Source organism: Laetiporus sulphureus (assembly GCF_001632365.1).
Source record: "Laetiporus sulphureus 93-53 unplaced genomic scaffold LAESUscaffold_7, whole genome shotgun sequence".
In the NCBI taxonomy this organism is placed as follows: Eukaryota; Fungi; Basidiomycota; class Agaricomycetes; order Polyporales; family Laetiporaceae; genus Laetiporus; species Laetiporus sulphureus.
The window spans coordinates 703971-729521 of NW_024468516.1; the positions used below are offsets into that span (position 1 = coordinate 703971).

Here is a 25551-nt window from a genome sequence, read left to right on the forward strand (position 1 = left end):
CCCTAAACTAACAGTCGGTTGTCTTTTTTGCACGGCTTTCGGCCAGTGACGTCGTGCACACCATGTAAGTCCGGATCACTGGCTCTTCGAAGGACTTCAAGAAATGGAAAAGGACTTTCTGTAGGATTCTGCAAACTTTATATGCAGCGGAGCACAGACTCAGTCTCGAGAGACGAGGCCCTCTATTTTTTTTTGAGTTGAGAGTCCAAGTGGCCCCGCACGTGACCGCGACGAGGCCACAACGCGCGGTGGCTGTGGGCGCTCGATTCAAGTGGCCTAAGACCCTGCATACGACGGTACATGGCGCTAGCTACATGGATCTTCGCTCCCCTCTCGAGATGCATGCCGCACTGTCAGAAGAGTCAGATGAATACGGTCGATTCACCACCCTCGTCTCGCCCGGGAGGGTGGGATAGGTTGGCTGACAGGTCAGCCTCTGTCAGCCTCCCGTCGGCCACAATACTTATACCTCGCAGAACCGGCTCTTTCTCTCCAGTACTCAGTCTTTAGTCCATCGACCACACATCACTGATTACTCAACACATCGAATCATCATGCATCCCAACACCGCTCTCAAGATTGTCATCCGTCACGGGTGGTCTCGTCTCATCGACACGGGCCAGGAGTGGACTCAACGGGGCATCTGTCCGGCCTCTGTGCTTATGCCCTTCATTCCTCCTATGCTGGTCGCTCGGTGGGGAGTTCATCGTACCATCGTCAAGACGTGGAACCCTCGGTCTCTCGGAGTGTCCTCGTCCGTTGCGCTCAATCTCGACCTCCTCGCTTCATGTATAGTTCTCGAGCTCTTCCTCGGTGGATTACATCCCATTTACGCCAGAAGTACCGATATGGCGTCGATGTGGCGGACCGCGAACGAGTCGGCCTATCTCAACATTCTCTTGGTTGTTGCATTTGTTTTCTTTATCTGGCGATGCATCTACGGCTGCGTTGCTCAATCACGGGCGTTAACCAAGATGGAGAAGCCGAGAACGTTTGGAAACTTACTCATCTACCGACCGTGGGTCGTCGTCTTCCTGGTGCGTACACCATATCGCTAGTCGGAAGCCACATAATTTGACGTATTTGCTCATTGTGAATGCGTAGTTTCAAGGATGGAAGCCGCGCGGTACAGTCTCGGACGACCTCGTCCACGTGCCGTTGCACTCTGTTGGCGAGATGCTCAAGGACAAGCCACGAAGAAGGTCACGCAATAGGGTATGCAAAGTCTGCACTTTGTTACTGCCTCATTGATCATTCTGACTTCTCTGTCCGCATACAGTACGGCAACGGAACCTCAAGCACTCTCGCTCCAGTGGTCGACCAACGGGTCACGCCTCGAACTCAGGAAGAACAGCCCCTAGAAAAGCTCTTAGCATTGGTAACAACGGTCGTCGGCGCCGCCCAGGAGTTTAGGGATGTCGTTCAGGAACAGTCAAGAACGATCGGCGTCTTGCAAGCAGATTTCCGGGAAGTCAGGGTCAGAGAAGAGGAAGTGTTGCGCACCCTATTGGAAATGAAGGCCGAATCTGTACGCAGCTTCCATTAATGTTATATGTTTCGATGGCTGAAATGTAACATATAGCTCGAACTGCGGGCCGAACTGGGAGCCAAGGCTGCTGCTGTAACAAGCGACATTGACGATGTTCGCGAGCAGCCATCGGTATCCACGCTCAACCCCACGATCCAAGAGCTTCAAGACACCGTCCAGGAACAGCCAAGGATGAACGGTACCTTCCAAGCCACGGACAAGGAGATATTGCGCATCGCGTCGGAAAGCAAGAATTCTGACATCGTATGTGGAGTCCAATTGCTGTCTTGCGTCCGTCTAACTCAGCTTTGCCATGTAGCTCGAAGCACGAACCCAATTGGACGCCGAAGTTGCTGTTACTGCAAGCGATAATGACCATTCACGCGCGGAGCCATCGGAACCAAGGCAGGACGAAGCCGCTCCGATAGACCCAGAAAAGGAGGTCCTGGCTGTAAGTTCTTATGCTCGTAGCCGTTACTTGTGCTCACGAATTACGTGTCCAGCAACGCGTTGCGGAGTTATTAAAGCAGCTTCAAGAATCCAATCAAGAGCAACTCAACATGGAGGTGAGTGTCTTCTTGTCCATTATGAAAGCGAGGCGCCGCTCATCATCAACTACGTACGATGCAGGAGAAATTCCGCAAAGCTGTCCTTGCACATGAGGCGCTTAAGGCAAGTTGCAATGCGTTTTGTTCGCATGAAGTCCAACGCAATAATCTTTGCCCTTGCAGACGAACTACGATAACGAGATCATGGAGAAGGAAGCATTGAAGGTAAGTCTTGTTTCCCTGTGTTTCCAGTCTTCAATGTGTATACATCGCCGTTTTCTACGTAGGAGCAATTCCGATTGGAGAAGGAAGTGTCGGAGGCGAGTCGCATCGTGCTGTTTTTCAAAAAATTTATGTGCTGTGTCTAATCAGCAATCTGTCTGCAGAAACAACACCGCGAAGCTATACTGGAGAAGGAAGCTAATGAGGCGAGTAGTTTGTCCTCCAGAGTTGCTTGCTTGATTAATAACACATCACCACACTTATTAGGCGAAACTGAAGAAGAGGATCTGCAAACTCGATCGAAAGAATGCCATCCTGGAGGAACATCACAGCGAACTCTTCGAAAAGAACATCGTAGATGTAAGTCAAGCAGAGGAGGACGCAGCAGCCGCCAGAAGCGAGCGTGATGATCTGCGCGCTCAGCTCGTGAAGCGGGATCGTTCTGCTGTCAAAGACCAGGCACGTATCGAGGACTTGACAGAGCAAGTTCATGAGGCCAAATTAGCGGAGCTCAAGATGAGAGTGAGTGACCTTAGCTGCAGTCCAGGATATGCATTTCAATGTCGAATGTTAACACAGGCAGCACGGGAGGCGGACCAAGATGTAGCTCGGCAGAATGCTTCATTACAGGTCAGTTCAATCATTACGTTCAAGCGCACAATGGTCCCAATAACATTTACACCAGTGGCAATTGGGAGAAAAGGATCGCACTCTCCAAAAGGCCGAACAGAGCATCTCCGCGCTGAAAGAACAAGTTGGCCGCTTAGAGAGCGACAAGGTTGCCGCGGAAAAGTCGCGCGACGCTGCACAGCGGTCACTCGAGGCGCGACGTGCGGAGTTAGACAGAAGGCAACGGACTTATCTCCTACTCGAGCGCTCTCTCAAGTTGCGGATCGATTGCTACAAGAAGGAGAACGAGCGGCTTTTAAGAAGGCTCGAGCGTCAGAAGAACGCTGCAACCGGTCGTTCCACGTCTCATTCACTGCCTCCGTCGACGGGGCGGGATAGTTGTGACCGCAAGGGCAAGACAAAGGAATCCGTCCAACGCGAGTCGCATCCGCCAGCTGTCGGCACAATCAGCCACCTGTCCATTCACCCCCCAGATCATCCAGACAGCCTCGCTACTCACCTCCCGCCCCTTCCATCTCTGGAAATTTTGCAAGCAGAACCGAACAATTCGAACGAGTCCATGCCATTGCAGTCGAATGCAGTTGTCAGCAAAACCGGTTACCTGCATCCCGAGGCGAAGATTCGTCCCGACGGACCCGAGCATCACCTCCCGTCCATAGTGATCTCGAACGTTGACGGCAATGACAAGATGATCGTCAACAAGTCCTCGCACAGCGATTCAGAGGAGTCGGTCTTCAGCGTGAATCGACCTCTTCGTCCGCTCGGAGCCTCGCACAGCGTTGGCAGTCAATTGGGCGAAACTCGGCAATCTACCTTGAGCCCGTCGGTTAGCCTTCCCGAATGGCAGAGTCAACTGGTGCGGCCTCTTTCTATTCCGGAAGACGACTTTTCGCTCTCTGCGGCGGTGTCATTTGAAGGAGTAATGGCAAGCTCTCCCTGCCGCCCGTCTCTGTCGACCGACAACAAGGAACCGGTCAAGTCTCCGGCAGTCTCTGAGGAAGAACTGACCAGCTCTCCCTGCCGCCCACGTCTGTTCACGAAGACCGAGGAAGCAGTGGATCTTATGGCCATCTCGTTCGAGGGAGTTGAGGCTAACTCTCCTTGCCGTCCACGTCTGTCCGTGGAGACCAAGGAACCAGTGGGTCTTCTGGCAGTCTCGTTTGAAGGAACAGTGGTTAGCTCTCTCCGTCCCTCGCGTCAGCCTTTGAAGGCCGAGGAATCAATTGACCTTCTGGCAATCTCGTTCGAGGGTATATCCACCAGTTCTCCCTGCCGCCCGCGCACGGTCATGACAGCCACGGAACCATCTCTGCATGCAATCGCGGAAGGGAGAATGGAGGAAGAAGCTCAAGCACTTGTTTTCGAGAAGGCCCGGGAGAAAGGAAAAGGAAAAGGAAAGGAGTGCAAAGATGACGAGAAATCGGCGTTTATTCTTGGGGGCCCCTCTGTGCACGTCACGGCTCATTTCAGCGGACGGCAGGAAGATCAACGTGTGCTGTCATCACCTGAGACCAAAGGAGTCCACGTTCAGGACCACCTTCTTAAGAAGCTTGGGAAGAGCACTGAACCTGTCGCCGCAACCGAAGACGTCGCAACCAAGGAGGAGCACGACCTGCAACGGCCTTCAGGAGAATGTAATGTCTTTGATGAGGATGACGAGAATAGTTCGCCCCAGGCAGACGAGAACGATGCCGGTGAGTGAACACTTATTTCATACTTATCGTCTTCTCTCAATCTGGGGGGATGCAGGTGATGTCTTGTCAATCTTGACGAAAGCGAATGTTCCGATCATTCTCTCCGGACGCTTTCCAACTGACACGAAGTTGGGGCTTGCATCTGCCCCTCTTGACGCCTCACCATCGTTGGAACTCAATGCTGCGGATATTCCCCCACAATTCAAGGAGCGCGTGGCAGACTGGTCTTTTGCAGGGCTTTCCAATGTATCCTCGACATGGAGCATGCCTGCGAGTGGCTCGGCGAAACTCGACTGGCCGCCACCTGTAGGTACCTCAAATGTGCCAGCACTTCGGAGCGGGCGCACCTCATTCGACGTACCAGCCGTGAAGGTCAGCGAAAGAGAAGATATACAACCGCAAGCAAACGAGGAGTCCTCAGTCGAGGAAGGGATCACACTTCCGTCGTCACCTCCTACTTTCAGCGATCTCCCCGCCTTCTTTGACGAACTCGATCGATTCAAGCGCGATCCGGGCATCGATTTCCCCACGGTGGACGAGGATAGCAAGCAGGAATCGGAGGAATCTGGAACTCGCTTTGTTCACCCAGGCCCAATAGAGATCACCAAGACGCTGGTCAGCACAATGTTCAGCGATCGGGTACGCGACCGATCTCGATGGGGATCGATCTTTTCGTCCACTCGGACCATGAATAGGCAAACAATTGAAGGAATACTCAAGCAGGACAAAGTACAACAGCAAGTAGAGGATGTATCATCTGTGAAGCTCGACTGGCCGCCGACTGTAGGTACCTCAAACACGCCAGCAGTTCAGAACGGGCGCACCTCAGTCGACGTACCAGCCGTGAAGATCAGTGGAGGAGAAGAGATACAATTGAAAGCAAACGAGGAGTCCTCAATCGAGGAAGGGATCACACTTCCGTCGTCACCTCCTAGTTTCAGCGATCTCTCCGCCTTTTTTGATGAACTTGATCGATTCAAGCGCGATCCGGGCGTCATATATCCCACGGCAGTCGAGGATTACGAGCACGAATTGGACAAATCTGGGACACTCTTTTTCCGCCCAATAGAGATAACCAGGGCGGTGGTCGCCGCAATGTTCAGTGATCGGGTCCGAGGGGGATGGGCGTCGAATTTTTCGTCGATTCGGACCACGAATAGGCAAGCAACTGAAGGAATACTCAAGCGCTGGAAGGACAAAATACAACAGCAAGTAGAGGATGAATCATTTGTCGAAGACGACTCGCCCGAATCATATTCCCTCCGGAGCAGTCAATCCCAGCTGGAGGAACGACTCGGCGAACTGGACTTTAGTTTCGACCCAGCGGAGACGAGTCTCTCATTTCAAGTGAGAATGGGGTACACCAAGCTATGAAGACAAGGTGATGATATTATGGCCGCCTGCGCAGCAATCGGACGCGGTTATTCGCTTGAAGCGGCTCGGCTTGGGGAATTTCGAACACACTCGGACATTATGTGACCTAACTGGAACTTTGGGAGCGATTGCTATGGCCTGAACCGGATACTCCGCGAATTCGTGTCGCTGGCTGATGCTGGCTGAACGACGACTACCACGGAAGATGGTAGGGCGACGCATCGGTGCGGCATCCTTCAGGTGAGTTTTGCTTGATGTTCCCTAAATGGACGTGAGATCGAACGCTCACACACCTATTGTGAAGGATTTGGCTCACAATCACTTTTCGGCTTCGCTCCCAACTGATCTGAACCGGATATTCCGCCAATTCGTGTCGCCAGATAGTCTGGCTGCGCGACGACTACCACGAAAGATGGTAGGGCGAAGCAGGGGCGCGGCATCCTTCAGGTAAGGCTAATTCTTTTGGTCGGTCTGAGAAACAGAATGCTGACAATCATGCCATGCAGAACTCAGCTCGTCATCGATGACTATCGAACACCAATCGGACGTTCCTAAATGGAACTTTGGGAGCGATTGCTATGGCCTGAACCGGATACTCCGCGAATTCGTGTCGCTGGCTGATGCTGGCTGCACGACGACTACCACAGAAGATGGTAGGGCGACGCATCGGTGCGGCATCCTTCAGGTGAGTTTTGCTTGATGTTCTTCTAAATGGACATGAGACCGAGCACTGACACATCTATTGTGAAGGATTTGGCTCATAATCACTTTACGGCTTCGCTCCCAACTGATCTGAACCGGATATTCCGCCAATTCGTGTCGCCAGATAGTCTGGCTGCGCGACGACTACCACTAAAGATGGTAGGGCGAAGCAGGGGCGCGGCATCCTTCAGGTAAGGCTGATTCTTTCGGTCGGTCTGAGAAACTGAGTGCTGACAATCATACCATGCAGAACTCAGCTCGTCATCCATTCCAGGTTGTTCGTCATCTGTCGTCACATTCGTCTCCGTCCAAAGTCCATGGCTCCTAGTGGACTCCCCCAAGCGACTACCCGTCCTTGACTGGCCATGATTAGGATCTACCGTCAAATCTTGTCTCGGATTAATTAATTCCGGTGGCATGACGACTACCCGATGGGGTAGGGCGTCGCCTTGGAGCGGTATCCATTGGGTAGGTCTTGCTTGGGATTGATACCGACTTGTTTAGAGGATGCTGACTCCCTCACGGCGAACAGTCCACTCATCGTCCCATAATGTCTTCAAAAATCCCACTTTCGTCCGCGGCTCTCCCCTATCCTCCTAGCGACCTCTTTGCTCCTCAAGCTCGTCCGTTCCTGACACCTTCTTGCTTCAAGCTCGTCTATTCCTGGTATCCCCTTGTCCTCAAATTTCCTCATTCCTGGTACTTTCTTGCTTCAAGCTCGTCCATTCCTCTGGTATCTCCTTGCGCTCAAGTTTGCCCATTCCTCCGCCCTTCATGGTCCTTCGCTCAATCTTCCGTCCTGCAATGCGCTCGCGTCCTTCGCGCTCCTGCTCCCATATCACCGCCGCCTCTCCCTTCGTCCTTCATCGCACGGCTTCCTCGATTCAAACATAGTCTCTCCTTGCAAATATTCCCTCGCTCCTACGTCTCCTCTCACGGCCTCGTCTCGCCTGCGGACGTGATGGTACAGAATACAGATCCGTCGCGCTTCGTTAGGCCTGGCTTCTTTTCTTTTTTCCTATAGTTTATTTTGGTCTCGGTCTCGTCTGCCGTGCATACACGGCCGCCTTCGGACGTGATGGTACAGAATACAGATCCATCATGCTTCGATAGGCCCAGTCTCGGTCTCTATTTCTTTTAGTCTTAGTCTCGATGTCCTCTCAGTCTCAGTCTCGTCTGCCGTGCATACACGGCCGCCTTCGGACGTGGTGGTACAGAATACAGATCCATCCACTCTTCGACAGGCCTGTTTTGGTTTCTCTCTTTACGCTTGCATAGGATACGGACAGGTACAGAAAATTGCGACGGGCCAGTAGTACAGAATACAGATCTCCCATGCCCCTAGCACCAAAATTCTGGCCAATGTAGTAGTACAGAATACAGATCTGCTATATACCAGGACTCACAAAAATTGTCTTGTTGATGAAGGAGAGCATGGAAAATTGAAGGTACCAACCGGCTAGAAAGAAAGCTGACGTGAATGCATGAGGAATTGCGTGAAAACGAGGTGCTTTGCTGAGCAAGGAACTTGTCTGCACCGCAAAATATATTGTGCCGAGCGTTAGCGGTGCACATGTGCACCGAGCGCCCTGCAAAAAAAACTATTTTCAGCGTTCTGTTAGTAACGTAATTAGTAATTACACAGAGATGGCTGTCCTCAAAGGCGCGGATTGCGGTTCAACGAAACCACAACCATGGCCGCAGAGGGGAACGCCAGAGCATGAAACATGTGGCTTCACATTCCCAAGGACGCTCTAGACTACAACAAAGTCATCTGGCGGAGGTCCAGAATGCATATGAAGAAGCACTCTACGGACTCACAAGATCCGGCCGTTGTTGACCAATTTCGCTTTGAACATTCTTGGTGGCTCTGCCGTTGCATTGGACAGGGGGCCTCCGTACATACTCCGTAGTGCGGCGGTTGAAGAAAAAAACCGTTTTCCGATGACTAACCGGGGGCTACAAGTGCAGAAACTAATAGCAGTTTGAGGCGTAGGGCTCGCTGTTCACCGACGTTGCTGTTCACCGACGTTGTGCTGTGCAATGACTGTTGTAAAATGCCGATCCGATTCACGGGCGGTTCGATCGCGATTGCAGTGCAATAGATCTAGAAGTTCGGAAGATCACCTAGAAAGGGCAAGTTCGCGAAGCATAGCGCATGGGCTAGGAACCATTAGGAAGCGAAGCGCTACCCGTCGACGCACGGACCACCGTCTTTCTTGTCCTCCGTCTTCGTCGGCTCGTTGACGCTTGGCTCGACCCGCTCGCATATCTATCGCCTCCTCAACGTTTACCATCAAGCTTAACCATACCGTCGGCGCGTCAACCTGGATGACTCAGCAAATGTCAGCGCCATCAATGCGTCTGACGATGTGTGTGCCATACCTGTGCCTTGAATGCAGTGCTTTCAACCCGGCGCCGCCGGGCGTCCGACAACATGTCTCGATGTAACGCTGACGCCCCCGAGCTCATCATTCTCAAACAGTTTGGAGAGACTTTCGACGTGGCCGCCGTCAAATGCGCTCACTACACGTCAAGGGCCTTCGGCCACCTTCGATATCTTCACTTCACATCGGCTCTGCGTTTGCAGAGGTCCAGAACGGTTAACCGCTCAGCAAAGACTCATCTCCAAGAGCATCACGCCGGGTTTTCAGCGCGGTGCACGCACAGCACTCACTGAAACCATGATGCGACACTACGCGACATTTTCGTCTCCATGCTCGTCGCGGGCGGATCATGGCATTCGAGTCAACCTGTATCATGGCTCCCCTTCAGGCTCTTTTATACACCCGCGCGATGGTCCGGTATCCAGCTATAAAGACGATCGACGGCTTGTCCAGTTTTTTTTCAACTCGTCATAGATAGACTTTGAGTCATCCTATCTTTCGGTCACTGTCTCCGCCAGCACCATAGAGGGCACATCTACCATTCTTGTTCTCTCCCGTGCAGATCACAGCCATGTCGTGCAGCGCAGAGGTCGACTTGTCCCATCATCTATCTGCAGAGGCCCGTGCCCGCAAGCCAAATCCCATGAAGGAGATCTGGAAGCTCACGAAGCGGAGAGAAAACATGATATCCTTAGCAAACGGTGCGCATATATCGACCTCATTGAGTTCACTGGATCCTGACTAGCTGCCCGGACTATTTTAGGTGACCCACACTCCTCGCTGTATCCCATCTCACAGATTCAGTTCGAGGTCGCCTCTGTCGACCCAGACTGTGATCCCGTCTCGACTTGGCGCACTGCCGGTCCCTCTGCGCCCTCGCAAGTCCTCACTTCCACCCGCGAGCCCTCGTCGTCATGCACGCTCCCCGTCCGCACCGCCCTGCAATATACCACCGGCGCCGGCCTGCCTGATGCACAGGCCGCAGTCACCGCGCTCACACGCATGTACCACCAGCCTCCCACGCACCCCGACACCGGCAACGAAGTTGAGCGGGTCGCGACACTCACGCTTGGAAACGGAGATGCAGTGACGAAGCTCTTCCGCGTGTTGGGCGAGCCAGGGGACCATTTCCTCGCGGATGAGTTCACCTTCAGTTCGTTGGCGGGCGCATGTGTTCCTCAGGGCGTTCGTTGGGTACCGCTGAGGATTGATGACGGCGGATTAATTCCAGAAGATCTGGACAGGACTATGAGTGAGTGGGATGAGAGGAGGGGAAGGAAGCCGCACGTGCTGTACATCGTGCCCTGCGGTCAAAACCCCACCGGCTCGACGCTCACAGTGGAGAGGCGGAAGAGGATTTACAAGCTCGCCCAGAAGCACGACCTTATTATTGTTGAGGATGGTATGTCGCGATAACATCCATCGTGCTACCCAACCTAACGTCACCCAGACCCTTACTACTTCCTGCAATACAGCACCTCAGATTCCTCCGAGCCTACTCTCGTGCCTTCCTTCCTCTCTTTCGACGTCGACGGGCGCGTGATGCGCGTCGATTCCTTCTCCAAGATCCTCGCGCCGGGCATGCGCCTTGGATGGATCACGTCCTCGCCCTTCTTCCACCGACACCTGGTCATCCTCACCGACTCGAGCACACAGCACCCGCACGCGTTCGGCCAGATGTTCATTACGGAGCTGCTCGGCCCGCACGGGTGGACACTCGACGGGTTCGGGCGCTGGCTGAGCTCGCTCCGCGCGGAGTATCAGCGCCGGCGCGATTTCTTCCTAGAGCTATTCGAGCGGGAGGTCGTGCGCGTTGCACCGGGGCTCGCGACGCCCGGGCGGCCGCAAGCGGGCATGTTCGTCTGGACGCGCATCAATCTCGAGCGTCATCCGCGCTATCGAGTATCGGGGACGAGCAAGCGCGGCGTGCCGAGGACGAACTGCAAAGAGCTGATGGAGGAGCTGTTCGAGCGCTGTCTTGATGGCGGGCTCGTGGTCATGCCCGCGTCGGTGTTCGCGCTGCCCTGCGACCCGCAGGTGAACCACCTCGAGGACCCGATCGAGGACCGCATGAACTACTTCCGGCTGACGTTTGCGGGAACCGAGGAGGCGATGCAGCAGGGATTGGAGATTTTGGGGCGGACGCTGAAGGAGTTTTTCGCGGACGAGCCTGCTAAGGCTTAGAAAATTGGAGCGAGGACTGGACGTGGTACATGAATGGCTGGACACCCCGCAAAACATTTAGAGCGCACATCTACTTATTATTGCATACTCATTTATTTTGCTAGTGTCGTTCCGTAAACCCATAGAGGAAGGTCCGCATACTAGAATACAGTAGCGAAGTAGTATATAAAGAAGCATCCGATGCGTTGAATTCAAGCGAGAGAGACGGCAATGCCAAGCAAAGATCTTCACGAGTGCAGATACGCATATATACCGTCCACATGAGTCATGGAGTCGGAAGAAGCTACGAATGGAATGCCTGGTCCAGCTCGCGGAGCTCCTCCTCAAGCGCATTGAGCTTCCCAAGAGATACCGCTTCCTGTATGAGTAACCGCAATCTGTGCAGGTCTTTGGTATGTTGTGAGCAGGCGGCATCGTCTTCTTTCAAGGCGTTGATACGCTGCTCTCGAAGGGCGTCAGCCCGTGTGACTTTGTCGAACATGTATACCATCTTGAGTTTCTGAGCCTATAAACATATGGATGAGTATGCGATAAGATGGTGGGAATAGAGTTGCATGCCTTGCACGCACGCAGCAAGGGAACACGTTTGCGATGCTGCGCCTGCCCATGACCACCACTCATCAGAAATTAGAGTCGCTTATCAGCATTGGTACCCACGGGCGTCTCTTGTACTCTCTTCAGCAACTCATCAGACTGATTGTTGAGCTTCTGCGGGTTTTCGTGCGTAAATGAGCGTAGAGATGGGACTCTTCAGAGAACCTACAGCCAGGATGGCAGTGTCATGCTGACGTGCAGCGACGGACTCTCCCATCAGTGCATTCAGCGAGACCAGGATTTTGCTGATGTCCTGTTTGGCCTCGAGTTCCATCTTGGAAGAAAGGCTATGGTGAGACCGAGGAGCGTGAATTAATGCTGGCAAGCACGTACTGTCATCGCATCGACCACCAGCTGATATCTCCGCAGCTTAAATTGGTTCTCGAGTACGGTGGTGTAAAGCTGAACTAGACTTGGAGAGGCGGTTGCTGGCTCGCTGCGGTCCTTTTGCGGCTGGCCTTCTTGCGCGAGTGTCTCGAGCTCGGTTCCCAGAGGCGGCGATGGACTGTTCTGCGTTATGTTGCGGTGTTGAGACTTTCGAGCGTATATATCATGAGCATGTTGACTAAAGCCTCAAGCTTCAAGACTCAAGATATGCGGACTACTAACCATGTTTCCTTCGTGACGTGATTTATCCAGGATATGATATGAGCGAGTGGTTCAAGAGAGCTCTTGCATCTTCTCAGGATGTTCCCTCGCCTACGGGAGGCTGACCAATGCAGGCGTGTCAACCATTGTCGGTTCCGTTTCCAAGTCGCCTGAAAGCCGAATCCTGGTGGTTCCGAGGACTCCGAGACGTGCGACGCGTCCCATCAATATTCAATACATCGCCACAAGGCGAATTTTGTTGCAGATGTGGTGGACGATGTTAAGCGGGGTTGCGGCCTCGTCATTGAAGGCTGTCGAGACTCGACTCTCGAGCACACTGACCCGGATGGCGTACGCGTCGCGTCGCGATCACGTGTGTATCCAATCAGCGCTTGTCGCGTTCGCGCCTCCCGTCGTAGTCATCCAACTTCGCACTACGTTCGACTCTCCTCTCTGACAGCACCCTATCTTTCACAAGAACATCAAGTCCTTGGGTCTCTGTATTCTATTGACTTTTACTGTAATCATACAATGAGAATCTTCACGAGGCTCTTCGCTACCCTTTGACGATACACGCGCATCGTTTGAGCTCATGGAACAAACACAGCATGATACAGCTCACTGAATTTGGTAGTAGAACCGGGACATTCCGCCTCTTTCGTGTCCAAAAAACGCTGAATTCGAAACTCTGACTCGACTGAAAGGATATCTTTCTCAGGTATTAAGCAAAATATACGTCAAGCGTATCCGTAACGTACAGTCTATCTCCACGTAATCATATATAGCATAAATGACGTGTCGTGATAATAATCTCATCCATCCAAGCCCGACTACAACGGATACCTGAAGTCCTTGTTTTGCATGTCCGTAAGATCCAAGAACGCCTGCGCAAAAGGTACGAATCATGAGTACCCGTATGCGATGACAGCCGAAGAATCTGACGCGAACTAACCTTGTCGACTTTGACCTCTTTGCCCGTCTTCTCATCCGTGATGTACACCTCGTCGTACGCCGGGTCATGTCCCTCCCTCTCCCGCCGTGCATTCTCGCGCGCGAGGACCCACCGAATGGTGAGAAGCAAAAGCATCGAGACGAACCAGCATGCAGATAGGATCGACCATGGCACGCGATAGCTGCAGATCGAACATGACATTAGGTTCTGAGCTCTGATTACTGTAGCATGCGCAAGTGACGCACCGAGGTTTGTACTTATCTTGCCAATACAGCGGCCCGACGGCATTTCCAACGCCATATCCGACCATGACGATAGCGTTCATCGTGACACCTAAAGATCTCATGAACGAAATGCCAGCTCGCACAACACACATGTACGCACGCTTGGTATGCCCTGCGGTCGTCGAGCCTACCCATGCAAGCATGATAACGAATGGGGCGATCTCGTTAACTAACAGCCCCCCATGTCAGACGAATACATCCCGAACATGGTCAGGGAGAGAACGCACTGGATATCCAGTAGGAGAATAGCAGGCCGACTTTGTCGCTCCATGGTAAGGTGTTGACGAGGATCGAACCGAGAATCGCGACGCAGTATTGCAGCGCCCCGGTATACGCACGGCCGTTCTTCCAGTACGTCGCAGACATGACTCCGCAAAAGATCACGATCACTGGAAGTAAGCGAGCACGCGACTGTCATGAGCGCCATCAACACGCAGAATGTCAATCTTTGATACGAACTTTCCACCACACCATCCACGCAGCCGAGCAGAGTGGTGTCGATGTCCGAGAAGCCAAATTCGGCGACGATAATTTGTCGTTGGTTGCTCAGCTGTCAAATAAATTTCCTAAGAAGGCGTTCTCGAGCGCTTCCGTCAGCAAACTGCACGCACCGAATTCGTGACATTCCTGTGTCACCACAGTCAGCGTCGCTTTCCAGCTTCCGAAAAACCCGGAAGAACGTACGAGATGGCTGCGAAGAAGAAGAATAGGTATGCCTTTGGATCTCTGAAGCATTCCATCATCCTGCGCGCAAAACCACGTTTAGTACGCGAATCGACGTTGGTGTGGACTTCACTCACTGCTCCTTCTTAAAATGCTTGTTCTCGACACCGGCCTGGTTCACTTTGAGCCGCTCGACAGCGATGACCTTCTCCTCCGGTGTCAGAAAATACGCGGAGGTCGGCGAGTCCGGGAAGAAGAACCTGCCGCACCCGCATAAGGCTATTAGTCCTACAAAGGCGTCGACAAGCCCAGAAGGAGAAGATCACACACCAGAACAGAATGGACACTACAAACGTGATAGCGCCCATAATGATCACAAGCCTAAATATGATAAGCACTGTCAGCGTTGACAAAGAAGAGACGTAAGTGAAAGGCCAAACCATTGCCATGGCGCCACTTTACTCGATTTGATGTGCAATGTCCCGTATGCGACAAGGCCGAGCATGATAATTGCGGTTCCGTTCATCAAGACTGCGTTGCGAGCCCGTCAACGCTCTCTCGCGAGGAGAAACGACGAAAGGTACCCACACCAGTAGCCCACCCGCTTCGTCTGCTCCTGGCGTGTGTAGAACATCGCCGTGACGATCATGAACCCAGGAGTGATCGCGCCCTCGCAAATGCCGAGGAACAGGCGGCACACGACGAGCTGCGCGAAGTTCTTCGCCGCGGCATGGCAGAACAGGGCGACAGACCAGACGAATATGTTGATACTGCGAAGACGGGCACGATGTAAGGAGATGTCGTAGAAGGAAGGAGAGCGTGCTGACCTGACCCATTTGCCGACCGGAAAGCGCTGCAGCGCGTAGTTTTGCGGGAATTCGAAGCCGAGGTAGAAGAGATAGAATACTGTGCTGAGCCAGTCGAACTGGTTTTGGTTCAGGTGTGCATCAGTCCTTCGATACGCATCATTAGTGTCAGGAAAGCGGTTCTTGTAGAAACTGCCTCACAATATGCCCAAAACAGCGGATTGTCCGAGTGTGGTTTTGTCAGCGAACTGCATTCTAGTGGCGCCGTTTCAGCCGTAGCGAGCGTGAGATGAATAACACATTGGCGTACAGATACATTACTGAAACACGCAATGCAAAATCAGTCAAATTGCCGTAATGAAGAGATCCCTCGGGACTCACTGCACATCAAAGGGAGGAGGTGGAGATCAATCTTGCGCCTGGGTCGCTCTATCAGCTACGACAAGGACACGCTGGCCCACTGCACACACCTGATCCTTGCCTCCTCCGCAGGATCAATCACAATGTCCTTTCCCGCAGTAAGTTGAGCGGCGACATCGACATCGTACGCCGCGACGAGGTCATGCTCGACACCGCGCTTCTCGATGGAGGAATCGGAGCTGCTCAGACCAGACTCCGCAACATGTACGGCCGGGCGCTTCTCGTCGCTCATGAAGGGTGCTGAGGCGGGTGCTCACAAGAAAGGGTGGGAGCTGAGCGCTGCATGACAACACCGCCCGGCGCATGCAGTTATAGAGTCCCATGAATGCATGTGGTTGTCTCCGAGCGCCCGGGTGAAGATTGTTTTTGGTAGGAATTGATGATGATCAGACGGGGACGCCGTCTTGGCCGTGAGTTCCCCGCAGCCGAACAAGGGCATTTTTGCACGCCACCTTCTACCCAGGACGCCTTACCCAAGCCTCCGAGCCTCCCGGAGGAAGGCGTTTCGTGCAGATCTCGAAGTTCGAGGCACACTCTCGTGCGTCGTTCCTCGCGGTCGATGTTAACCATCAGAATGGCATGGTGATGGGAGAGGAAGGACCTGCGCGCAGGAGAGTCGTCTGTGCATGATGTGGCGAACGGAGATGAGGATGGTTTACCGCCGTAAGGTGATGGTCTCCAGCCGCGGAAGTATTCCGAGCCCGGGACGCCCGCGGCTATCTTGGATTCTCTTTGCGCTGACACTCGATTTCTCGGTTTGCGTCCTCACCGGGGCCTCACCGGCACCGATCACCTTTGTGGCATTCCCTCTTCAATACTTCAGCGATCATCGAGGGCAGTGCAGCACAGCAAATGGAACATTGATCGGCTCAACATGGAAAACAAGGAACTGGAACGATTTGATTGCACGCGCCCGATCGGAATTGTAACGTCGCCACAGTTCAACATGTGTAAGATCCGGCAGCACTTTGCGCGTCTTGGTTTCACGGCAACTTATTTCGATACATCCAGGTACTGCTTACTACCTCAGGTTGAATGCTGCCCCTGCGATGCCGACTGTGTCACTTGTCTAGAGTGATCGAGTTTACTCGAGTATCAGAGACAGGCACCATCTAGTCCTAGTCTGTGGAGCTCGTGCATCATGTTTCAGGTATTCATTGGTGTCGGGATGCCAGTAATACGGAGAACATGGATGGCGCTCTTAGCACTCGCCATGAAACTTCAAGAACTCCACCGTCGAACTGTAGTTAATCCCATTGACTCCTGCTACGGACGCCGACGCTCGGCTACTTGTCTGTGGCGGCTAAGATCAACATTGCAAGTACGCATTGTGTAGACTGCAGATGGCCCTCAAACACGCACGATCCTTCAAACGATACTTCTCGTTGATCGCGGTCCGAGGAGTACCAAAAGCAACAATTTAGAAAATACGGACGGCGTTTCGTGATCCTCCATCAAACGGTCTTCACAGGTCGTCATCATGGCAACGGCACATTCAGGAACGATCTCAGAATTCTTACTGCCAGACCGAGTCAGCACTTGCGTTCACGTGTACGTACCGGCTACGTACGCAATATAATTCGATAGTCCACGATTCCGTGCTGAGTGTCCATCAGTTCTTATTTTAGGCCGTCAAGTACGGATCGGATGCCCAACGTCACGGTAGACTGCTCTAAAAATGTCTTCGACACATGCACATATGTCCGCTCATTCGGTAATTACCTGTAGGCAGGTCAGCTGTATCGCATCCATCTCGATCGCTGCACCAAGTCCGACCGCTCGATCACCGTCACTGAGTCCTTCTTGTACCTGAGCACATTCCTTGCCTGGTCAATAACAGGCTCAGGCTCGAATGCGCGGTCGAACGTGCGAACATTTGCCAGAATTACAGGTTCAGCATGAGCAACGATTCTCAAAAGCTCAGAAATTGACTCATCGTCGAAGAATCTTGTTTAAAAATGTGTTGACCAAGTGCGTGAACTCCTTGTTCATGTGTGACTTCTTCTTGCGCTTAATCCATTTCCGGCATCCGTTCATTAGTGACGAAAGGTACCTCCGTGCATCCAAAACTGTTGTGCAGGAGCGATCTCGGACGTATTCGTCCTCTGTGGACACGTTGTATCATAGCGCTGAGATGGTGGATGGGGAAAGATGTGGGATTGGACATTCTCGGCTATTGTGCTGATACGTCCTTCCCGTGGGGCACTTTGAATACCACGAGGCCGTCAAACCAGCAGCAGCCTTGTTGCGCTGCTTTCGCGGGGATCAATGCATGTGGTATTGTACTCCGAGTCGTTCGCATTGTCGGCGCGCATCAAGGTTTGTGCTCCAACGATAGATATATTGTCATAGTACAGGTGTGGCATTCCTGATAGCACCGATGAACTCGTTGAACATCGAATAAAATTCCGATTGAGACGATTACAATGAACGAAGCATTCTCCAGCCCACGCGTTATGAGTTTGCTACAGAGTGGCATTGAAATGCACCGCAAAGGTCGATGTGTCGCAATGCAGTCTGCCACCAATCCATCTCAGAATGAACCCACTCCACATTCTGGGAAGAGACGCTGCCTGCAGCGGCAAATACCACCGGCTGTCAGCTAGGCGGATGAACTAGTTTCCCGGCACACATGAAGCCAGACCAGCGGTTCGTTCATACTTCATAGCGATTAGATTCAGGGGCCAGATGAACGGGCCCCACGTTCATTCCGGCCAGAGCTTCGGGCGCAGTAGGATGCCGAATTGAATTCGTACCCTTATCCTCTCGCAAACTCTCATCCGAGGCGTCGTTGCATGATCCTTAGCTTGTGAGCCTGCGGTCCCGGTCCTCGCGCTATTTATAATGCTACACGAGGTCGGGCTTCTGCCCGCTGACTCACTGAGAACCTTCAAGTTGTACTTACATAGGCCCGATATGCTGAACCCAAGTACCTGAGAAGTAAAAAGCTACGATCAGTCCACCGCCTGATTGGATACTCCGGTGCACACCTTCTGTTCAGTCGTGGGCGTTTGCTGCGATGCACTGGCAGAGCAGCTTCTTGTAGAGTTCCTCAGCGCTTCGCAGAGATTGGGAAGAAGAAGCAGGGCTCTTGGGCGTTCAAACGTTTACCTTCCAGTCGCATCTCCGACAAGCTCGATGGATAGGTCATCGCCATATCTTCCGATTGGTGCATCACAGCTACATAGCTATGTCTGCACGAGGCTATCAGAGACCTTGTGGTGTATGTGGACTCCACTTCGCGAGCCGGCTTCGTGAAATCTTTCACGAAGCAACGAAGCGGTGGGCGACAGCGTCTTAAGATGGCACGAGATGGTCGGAACAACGCCACAATGGTCCACTGGCCACGACGTGGAGATGATGCATAGCCTTGGCGGCAAGTGAATGTATTGAGGTGCTCAGAAGCACCGATGGACGCTGAGGCAAGGATTCTAAACGCGATGGAAGACGTTGTAATTGCATGTTCTTAATAACCGGGCGCCGCCCACCTCAAATGGGCGCGCTCATCGTTCATGATGTCCACACATGCAGCTGCATGCTCTGGGAAACCTGTTTGCGCCTGTCACACGGGACATTATAAGTTGTAATAAATGATGGCTGCTCATCGTTCAGTGGACTTTTGTGATCCAGTTCTCCGGTCCTTTGTAACAAGGGCTACGTCAGATCACACATGCAATTGCTACGACCGTAATGGGCGTGAGGCCAGGTCCCGACGTGGAAGAACGAACCAGGGTGGACGATGTGCGAGCGAGCAAACCCATATGCAAACAATTCGAGGTATGACTGGTGGGAAGCGCTTTCAGTGGATCAATACATGGATTTGGAAGGCTGTAACAGCGATTACAGACGCATACATACCCCAATTCCCTTCCACATTCGAATGTATCGGATACAGAGACTGCAGCTATACCGAAGTGGTATTAAAAACTTATATTCTTCGACGTACCGCTTCTCAATGACTTTGCATTCCATATAGAAAGCGTGCAAAGGGACTCTGGAGTCCGCGCCTCTTCGTAGTTCCAAGTAAGAGTTTGTGTAACCGTCCGGTCTGAGGCAAAATACGATTGTACAGCAGTTGGATATCATGCAAGCAGAGCCGACAAGTGGCCAACAGGTCTCTGAGACTTGAAGCTCGCTGCATATGCATTCGCCACCGATGAGAATTAATGATCATGTTAGCGTTCCGTAGTAAGCGCCCAACCCCGCGCGTCTTGCTCTCTCACGAGGACCGTGGCCTCCAAAGGCTATCTCAGCATCATTTTACCCTTTTGCTATGGACGCTATCCGAGTTGCGAGGGTATGTGGACTGATCTTGGTTATCAATTGGAGCTCCTAAATTGACGACGATGCGTCTCAAGGTGGAGGACGTTCTGTGCTGTAAGGCGGGCACCACCGCCCTAGGGACGGTACACCTCACTGCGCATCATCTCATATTCCACTACGATGATCCCACACGGGAGGAGATGTGGGTTAGTCGCCGTCTGATTTCAGGTGGCCCTTCGAGCTGACTGGATCTGCAGATCCCGTACCCTCTGATCTCGCTGGTGACACGGCTGCCACTAACTCTTCAAGGCCTATGTCCCCTCACGATTCGCACAAGAACATTTGAATCGATAATAGTGCTGTTTTCGACGGAGAAGGAAGCGATTGATGTCTTCGAGAGCGTGAAAGAGCTCACCGTCACGGGTACGCACTGCGCGCAGCTCTCATTAACCGCCCACTTATCTGCCATCTGTAGCTTCCGTAACTCAACTCTATGCCTTTTACTTCGTGCCCAATCCTCCGTATCAGGCGCAGAATGGGTGGTCCCTCTATTCGCCAAGAGAAGAGTTCGGAAGAATGGGCATAGGTTCCCGAACGAAGGCCTGGAGATTCACCGATATCAACAAGGACTATTCTGTGCGTCTTCTGACCAGCAAGCGCCCCACGTAGTCATTCATAACCTCCAGTTAACATAGTTCTCCCCGACGTACCCTTCACGTGTGGTTGTACCAACCCGTATAAGCGACACGACGCTGCAGTACGCAGCGAGATACCGAAGCAAATGTCGTATCCCAGTATTGACATATTTGCATTGGGCAAATTATGTCAGTGCTTTCACGTAGTTTTCTCGGTTATCTCCTGATCGCTCTCCTCTTTGCACAGGGCAGTATCACTCGATCGAGCCAACCCATGGTCGGCTTATCGCAAAGTCGTTCGATCCAGGATGAGAAGCTCATCGAGGCCATCTTCCAATCGCATTGGTCACCGGAATCGCGTGCAATCAGCGGTCCTGTATATGGCGCTACGACTACGAACTTGATCATTGATGCACGGCCCACCACTAATGCGATGGCCAATACTGCGAAGGGTGCTGGCTCGGAGAATATGGACCATGATAAGGATGCGAAGAAGGTCTATCTTGGGATCGACCATATCCATGTTATGCGTGAATCCCTTGCGAAGGTCGTGGAGGCATTGCGAGACACAGAAGCCATTCCAAACGTTAGCTGCGGCGGCGTGGAAATGGGCAGCATGCCTGCACCTGTCCTTGACAGACATGCACTACGGCGATCTGGCTGGCTCAAACATATCTCTGCGATTATTGAAGGGACCCTGCTCATCGTGCGGAATGTGCATGTCAACTCTTCCCATGTCCTCATTCATTGCCCTGATGGCTGGGACAGAACCGCTCAGCTATCTTCGTTGTCTCAGTTGTGCTTAGATCCTTTCTACCGGACAACCCGTGGATTTCAAATCATGGTGGAGAAAGATTGGATCTCCTTCGGACACAGGTTTTTGGGCCGATGCGGGCACCTCTCTTCAGACAAATTTTTCATTGCTCCAGTCGAAAACACCGGAACAGGGGGCGGGGCCGAGGCAGCGCAAGCATTCCTAGCTTCTGTGCAGAACAGATTCGCCTCGCAGAGCCATTCGGAGGAGACCAGTCCGATCTTCCATCAATGGCTTGAATGCGTGCGGCAGATACAACGTCAGTTCCCGGAGCGATTCGAGTTCAACGAGCAATTCCTTCGGCAATTACACTACCATCTCTACTCTTGCCAGTTTGGTACATTCCTTTTCAATACTGAACGTGAGCGGCGAGTTGGCGAAGATGGCCCGCCCGCGTGCGAAAGTACGGTCAGCGTTTGGGATTTTTTCAACTCGCCGCCGGAAGCGGCCTTGAATGTCAATCCGGACTACGACCCGTCGCTCGATGACCCAGCAAACCGATCGTCGAAAGCTGACATGGGCGTACTCATGCCCAATCCGAAAGATGTGCATTTCTGGCACGAGCTTTACGGCAGAACAGACGAGGAGATGAATGGCAAGTTTGTCATCCGCCAGTTCGCGCAGGAGCCAGAGTTCGCAGGGCCGATGGAAGGTGCTTTGGATGACATTGTTACAGCCAATGGTCCGGTACCGTCTTCTGTTCCCCTCCCTCCATCTCCTGCTATATCTCCATCCCCTAGCCTACCGGCGTCGCAGCCACTCCCTCGGAAGACTCTTGAAGGCGGCCATTCCCCGTCGCCTCAAACGACCCCGCTCGGTGGAACGTTTTTGACGCCACATAGTCCGAGATCGAGACACGAGAGCATACGCGGATTGGATACGGTTCCTCGCAGAACTCAAAGTCCCATCATCCCCCCACGTATACCATCTCCTGCAGTACGTTCGGTATCATTGTCTGCCGGAACTCAAGTAGCAGACCTCTTCTCGAGCACTGCGGTTCGTTCCATGTGGGGTCGCTTCTCCTCGAACGCATCCGCTGCAATTTCGGTTGTACAGGAAGCCTATGGAGGTATGGCGAAGGACTTTAGCGATATGTCGCTTGGTGGCGATGAAGCGGGACAAGCACAAGGAGGAGAGTTAAAGACGCGTGATGAGATTGGAGTGTGGGGCGAAGACGGTCATGAGCAGAACAGGAGACCACCGTCACCGCGCGGTTCGGGAATGGCACAAACGATAGGCTCGAGCTCGATCAATCCATGGTCGGCGCGTTCCAACGTGCCCTCATTGTTATTCGAGAATCCGTGGAGCTCGGTGCGCTCGCCATCCTCCGAACCCGCACGGCTGCCGGAGTCTCCTCACCTGCAGTCCTTCCCGCCACAGCTGGCGGACAGCCTTCCTCTTGACCCGACTGTAGCACTTCCCAAACCTCCAATGTCTGTGACTGGAGCACGGGCAGCTTCGACGATACCAGATGAGAAATTATCATCGACCTCTATACCATCCTCACCGCTCTTGCCCATGGACACGTCTACTGAGACGCCTCACGCAACCCCGGCCCCATCCACCTCAGACCCTCTCGGCGTAGGACTATTGTAGCTTGTTGGTTCTCCATTTGTGCTGTATCATATCATATGACATTAGACACTCGCGCGATGTGCTCATGTATATTTCAGCGCATGTGAACATGAAATCTGGTGTGCTATCTTCCCGTCCACGACATTCCGCAAAGTCGTCTGGGAACGCCCGCAGATATATGATAACCCGGGCTCCTCAGCGGAGGAGTTCTTTGCACACTGGCCAGTGAAAAACGGAAGGTCGAACGATGATGAATAGACCCGGCGAGAAATGGCGTGCTACTGCGGTGATTGGGGTCCGTGGTACGCACTCTTATAATCAAACCTCTCAGCCTTCGCGTTGCTCGGTCCCCATCTCCCACCTTTCCCTTCTCCTTCTCCTCCGTCGTCGCCTCCACCATGCCCGCCAACGGAACTGCACGGGTGTCTGCGCTCCCTCTGGGTCATTTCCTCTTCACGTCCGAGTCCGTCGGCGAGGGCCACCCGGACAAGATCTGCGACCAGGTCTCCGATGCTATTGTGAGTTTCACGCGCTGTATCGCGCTGGGAACGACGCAGCTGAAGGGACGGACGCGCGTAGCTCGATGCCTGTCTTGCGCAGGACCCCTTCTCCAAGGTTGCTTGCGAGACTGCCGCGAAGACGGGCATGATCATGGTCTTTGGAGAGATCACCACCCAAGCGCAGATCGAGTACCAAAAAGTTATACGTGACACCATCAAGGAGATTGGCTATGACGACTCCTCAAAAGGGTTTGACTACAAGACCTGCAACATTCTTGTCGCGATTGAGCAGCAGTCGCCTGATATCGCGCAGGGTCTTGACCATGGCGACCTCGAGAACATCGGTGCTGGCGACCAGGGTATCATGTTCGGCTACGCGACTGACGAGACGCCCGAGTACATGCCCCTCACGCTCGTTCTTGCACACCGTTTGAACGCGGCGATGGCTGCCGCTCGTCGTTCGGGTGCCCTTCCGTGGCTCCGTCCCGACTCGAAGACCCAAGTCACGATCGAGTACAAGAAAGAGGGTGGTGCGACGGTCCCGCTTCGCGTTGATACTATTGTTGTGTCCACGCAGCACGCGGAGGAGATTACCACTGAGGAGCTGCGGAAGGAGATCCGGGAGAAGATCATCAAGCAGGTCATCCCTGCTGAGCTTCTTGATGAGTGCACCGTTTACCACGTACGTCGAGCCTCAGGCCATCAATTGCCTTTCAATGCTGATTTGCATCCTTTTTAGATCCAACCCTCTGGTCGCTTCGTCATTGGTGGACCTCAAGGTGATGCCGGCCTGACTGGTCGTAAGATCATCGTCGACACGTATGGTGGCTGGGGTGCCCACGGAGGAGGAGCCTTCTCTGGAAAGGACTGGTCCAAGGTCGACCGTTCTGCTGCCTACACTGCTCGTTGGATCGGTTGGTAGTGCATTCTATGGAGTTGAAATTTCCGCTGACAAGCCTTCCTAACAGCCAAGTCGCTCGTCGCGGCCGGCCTCGCTCGCCGTGCACTCGTCCAGCTCTCGTACGCTATCGGTGTTGCAGAGCCGCTGTCGATCCACGTGGATACGTATGGCACTGGCAAGGTACCGGATGAGGAGCTCGTGGACGTCATCCGCAACAACTTCGACCTCCGGCCCGGTATCATTGGTTTGTAGCTCTTCGCATTAGTCTGTCCTTGCTCTGACTTGGGGCTATTCAGTGCAACAGCTCGGCCTCCAAAAGCCCCAGTACCGTAAGACCGCATCCTACGGCCACTTTGGTATGTCGCTGTCCTCTTGAAAAATACGAGCACGTCATTGATGGAAGCTTAGGCAATTCGGAGTACTCTTGGGAGCAGCCCAAGAAGCTCAAGCTGTAAGCTGAGCGTCGTGTTGTTCGTCGCGTCTTCTCGCCCGTCCATGCTTTCTATCACCGCATCTGAAGCTCATCCTTCACCGCACCGGAAGTTCATCCTTCCGCCTATTTATTACCACATTGCATCTTGTTTGTTAGATTATACCTGCCCCCCCCCCCCCCCCCCCCCCCCCCCCCCCCCCCCCTCCACCGTTGACCGCTTCTCGTTTGCACCTTAGTTGGTCTGGTTGCGTCGCCGTATGCCCTTCACGCACCCCATGACGTCCATGCCACGGCGCGTTTGTTAGATTGATGCCAGCAGATCGCCGGTGGCGCGCGCTTTCTTACAGTACATGCTGGATTTTACAGGTGGTCGATAATGCTGTATGTAATACTCGAAGCAGAATACAAACGCGTTCAACCGCGAGACGAATTGTTCGGTGTGTGGCAGGAATGAATGCACGAGTGCATCGTTACTCGAGAAGTGCCACCCTTGGCCGGCAGATCCCTTGCTCGCCTTAGATGCCGTGTAACAAGTGCATAAGGCGTAGTAAATGTTAACCGGTGTCTTACCTTTGGAAAAAATTGCCTCCATTGCATTTGCTATCAGTGTTGCATGTCCTAAATTTCAAACTTGGGTAGCCACTACGAAAAACTATATATATCAATCATTTAACCTATATATCATGCAGGAATTGTACAAGCCACACACAGAACATGGCACTGCCATAAACATGCTTGTGATTTCAGGAGCAGAAGGGTATATGAAAGAATTTGATATACTGCCATAGCATCTGGATAGCAACAATGAAGGAATGAAATTTCAGAGACTGAGGTTGAATTGAGATGAATTGAGA

At 53.0% G+C, this 25551-nt stretch overlaps 9 protein-coding genes across 9 annotated transcripts; 5 read left to right on the forward strand and 4 right to left on the reverse strand.

Annotated features, from left to right (window-relative positions):
* Positions 1-5287: 5287 nt before the first annotated feature.
* LAESUDRAFT_722669 (uncharacterized protein) lies at positions 5288-5587 on the forward strand (the record flags this gene model as incomplete). Its single annotated transcript, XM_040908252.1, has 1 exon — positions 5288-5587. A coding segment is annotated over exon 1 (278 nt), but the record flags the coding sequence as incomplete, so codon positions are not given.
* An 886-nt stretch (positions 5588-6473) lies between these two features.
* LAESUDRAFT_517158 (uncharacterized protein) lies at positions 6474-7578 on the reverse strand. The gene is made up of 2 exons (XM_040902772.1): positions 6765-7578; positions 6474-6703 (listed from the first exon to the last, which is right to left on the reverse strand). The coding sequence occupies exons 1-2, from the start codon at positions 7115-7117 to the stop codon at positions 6514-6516; spliced, it is 543 nt and encodes a 180-aa protein (XP_040767444.1). The 5' UTR covers positions 7118-7578; the 3' UTR covers positions 6474-6513.
* On the reverse strand, positions 6958-9137 carry LAESUDRAFT_748264 (uncharacterized protein; the record flags this gene model as incomplete). Its single annotated transcript, XM_040911507.1, has 8 exons — positions 6958-7559; positions 7636-7765; positions 7888-8053; positions 8105-8287; positions 8520-8657; positions 8713-8805; positions 8903-9025; positions 9084-9137. 8 exons carry the CDS (start codon positions 9135-9137, stop codon positions 7379-7381), a joined length of 1068 nt encoding a protein of 355 aa, XP_040767445.1. The 3' UTR covers positions 6958-7378.
* Positions 9138-9656: 519 nt separating this feature from the next.
* Positions 9657-11269, forward strand: LAESUDRAFT_646744 (L-tyrosine:2-oxoglutarate aminotransferase; the record flags this gene model as incomplete). The annotated part of the gene is made up of 3 exons (XM_040904005.1): positions 9657-9786; positions 9849-10487; positions 10536-11269. 3 exons carry the CDS (start codon positions 9657-9659, stop codon positions 11267-11269), a joined length of 1503 nt encoding a protein of 500 aa, XP_040767446.1.
* A 110-nt stretch (positions 11270-11379) lies between these two features.
* LAESUDRAFT_517209 (uncharacterized protein) lies at positions 11380-12575 on the reverse strand. Its single transcript, XM_040902773.1, has 6 exons — positions 12473-12575; positions 12197-12397; positions 12033-12137; positions 11927-11977; positions 11828-11869; positions 11380-11774 (listed from the first exon to the last, which is right to left on the reverse strand). Exons 1-6 carry the CDS (start codon positions 12473-12475, stop codon positions 11553-11555), a joined length of 624 nt encoding a protein of 207 aa, XP_040767447.1. The 5' UTR covers positions 12476-12575; the 3' UTR covers positions 11380-11552.
* Positions 12576-13275: 700 nt separating this feature from the next.
* Positions 13276-16178, reverse strand: LAESUDRAFT_722672 (MFS general substrate transporter). The gene is made up of 17 exons (XM_040908253.1): positions 15627-16178; positions 15538-15575; positions 15467-15476; positions 15358-15411; positions 15178-15303; positions 14939-15120; positions 14791-14881; positions 14681-14731; positions 14488-14610; positions 14372-14431; positions 14299-14314; positions 14147-14237; positions 13915-14076; positions 13788-13856; positions 13649-13736; positions 13404-13584; positions 13276-13335 (listed from the first exon to the last, which is right to left on the reverse strand). The coding sequence occupies exons 1-17, from the start codon at positions 15806-15808 to the stop codon at positions 13282-13284; spliced, it is 1578 nt and encodes a 525-aa protein (XP_040767448.1). The 5' UTR covers positions 15809-16178; the 3' UTR covers positions 13276-13281.
* Positions 16179-19779: 3601 nt separating this feature from the next.
* On the forward strand, positions 19780-22984 carry LAESUDRAFT_722675 (phosphatases II). The gene is made up of 6 exons (XM_040908254.1): positions 19780-19873; positions 19935-20045; positions 20097-20262; positions 20315-20475; positions 20535-20663; positions 20722-22984. Exons 1-6 carry the CDS (start codon positions 19850-19852, stop codon positions 22882-22884), a joined length of 2754 nt encoding a protein of 917 aa, XP_040767449.1. The 5' UTR covers positions 19780-19849; the 3' UTR covers positions 22885-22984.
* A 228-nt stretch (positions 22985-23212) lies between these two features.
* Positions 23213-24900, forward strand: LAESUDRAFT_722676 (methionine adenosyltransferase). The gene is made up of 6 exons (XM_040908255.1): positions 23213-23381; positions 23443-24045; positions 24103-24277; positions 24332-24508; positions 24561-24620; positions 24673-24900. The coding sequence occupies exons 1-6, from the start codon at positions 23262-23264 to the stop codon at positions 24717-24719; spliced, it is 1182 nt and encodes a 393-aa protein (XP_040767450.1). The 5' UTR covers positions 23213-23261; the 3' UTR covers positions 24720-24900.
* Positions 24610-24966, forward strand: LAESUDRAFT_517405 (uncharacterized protein). Its single transcript, XM_040902774.1, has 2 exons — positions 24610-24624; positions 24673-24966. Exon 2 carries the CDS (start codon positions 24760-24762, stop codon positions 24931-24933), a length of 174 nt encoding a protein of 57 aa, XP_040767451.1. The 5' UTR covers positions 24610-24624; positions 24673-24759; the 3' UTR covers positions 24934-24966.
* Positions 24967-25551: the final 585 nt, after the last annotated feature.

Coding starts and splice junctions, on each gene's coding strand:
- LAESUDRAFT_722672 (XM_040908253.1), bottom strand. CDS start 15,808: ATGAGCGACGAGAAGCGCCCGGCCGTACATGTTGCGGAGTCTGGTCTG. Junction 13,737..13,787: donor GACCGCAGGGCATACCAAGC/GTGCGTACATGT, acceptor TGAGATCTTTAG/GTGTCACGATGAACGCTATC. Junction 13,336..13,403: donor AAGAGGTCAAAGTCGACAAG/GTTAGTTCGCGT, acceptor CCTTTTGCGCAG/GCGTTCTTGGATCTTACGGA.
- LAESUDRAFT_517405 (XM_040902774.1), top strand. CDS start 24,760: ATGCTTTCTATCACCGCATCTGAAGCTCATCCTTCACCGCACCGGAAG.
- LAESUDRAFT_517158 (XM_040902772.1), bottom strand. CDS start 7,117: ATGCCACCGGAATTAATTAATCCGAGACAAGATTTGACGGTAGATCCT. Junction 6,704..6,764: donor GTTGGGAGCGAAGCCGTAAA/GTGATTATGAGC, acceptor ATGTCCATTTAG/AAGAACATCAAGCAAAACTC.
- LAESUDRAFT_517209 (XM_040902773.1), bottom strand. Junction 11,978..12,032: donor ATGACACTGCCATCCTGGCT/GTAGGTTCTCTG, acceptor GAAAACCCGCAG/AAGCTCAACAATCAGTCTGA. Junction 11,870..11,926: donor AGAGAGTACAAGAGACGCCC/GTGGGTACCAAT, acceptor GGTCATGGGCAG/GCGCAGCATCGCAAACGTGT.
- LAESUDRAFT_722676 (XM_040908255.1), top strand. CDS start 23,262: ATGCCCGCCAACGGAACTGCACGGGTGTCTGCGCTCCCTCTGGGTCAT. Junction 24,046..24,102: donor ATGAGTGCACCGTTTACCAC/GTACGTCGAGCC, acceptor CATCCTTTTTAG/ATCCAACCCTCTGGTCGCTT. Junction 24,621..24,672: donor CGCATCCTACGGCCACTTTG/GTATGTCGCTGT, acceptor ATGGAAGCTTAG/GCAATTCGGAGTACTCTTGG.
- LAESUDRAFT_722675 (XM_040908254.1), top strand. CDS start 19,850: ATGGACGCTATCCGAGTTGCGAGG. Junction 19,874..19,934: donor ACGCTATCCGAGTTGCGAGG/GTATGTGGACTG, acceptor ATGCGTCTCAAG/GTGGAGGACGTTCTGTGCTG. Junction 20,263..20,314: donor GAAAGAGCTCACCGTCACGG/GTACGCACTGCG, acceptor TGCCATCTGTAG/CTTCCGTAACTCAACTCTAT.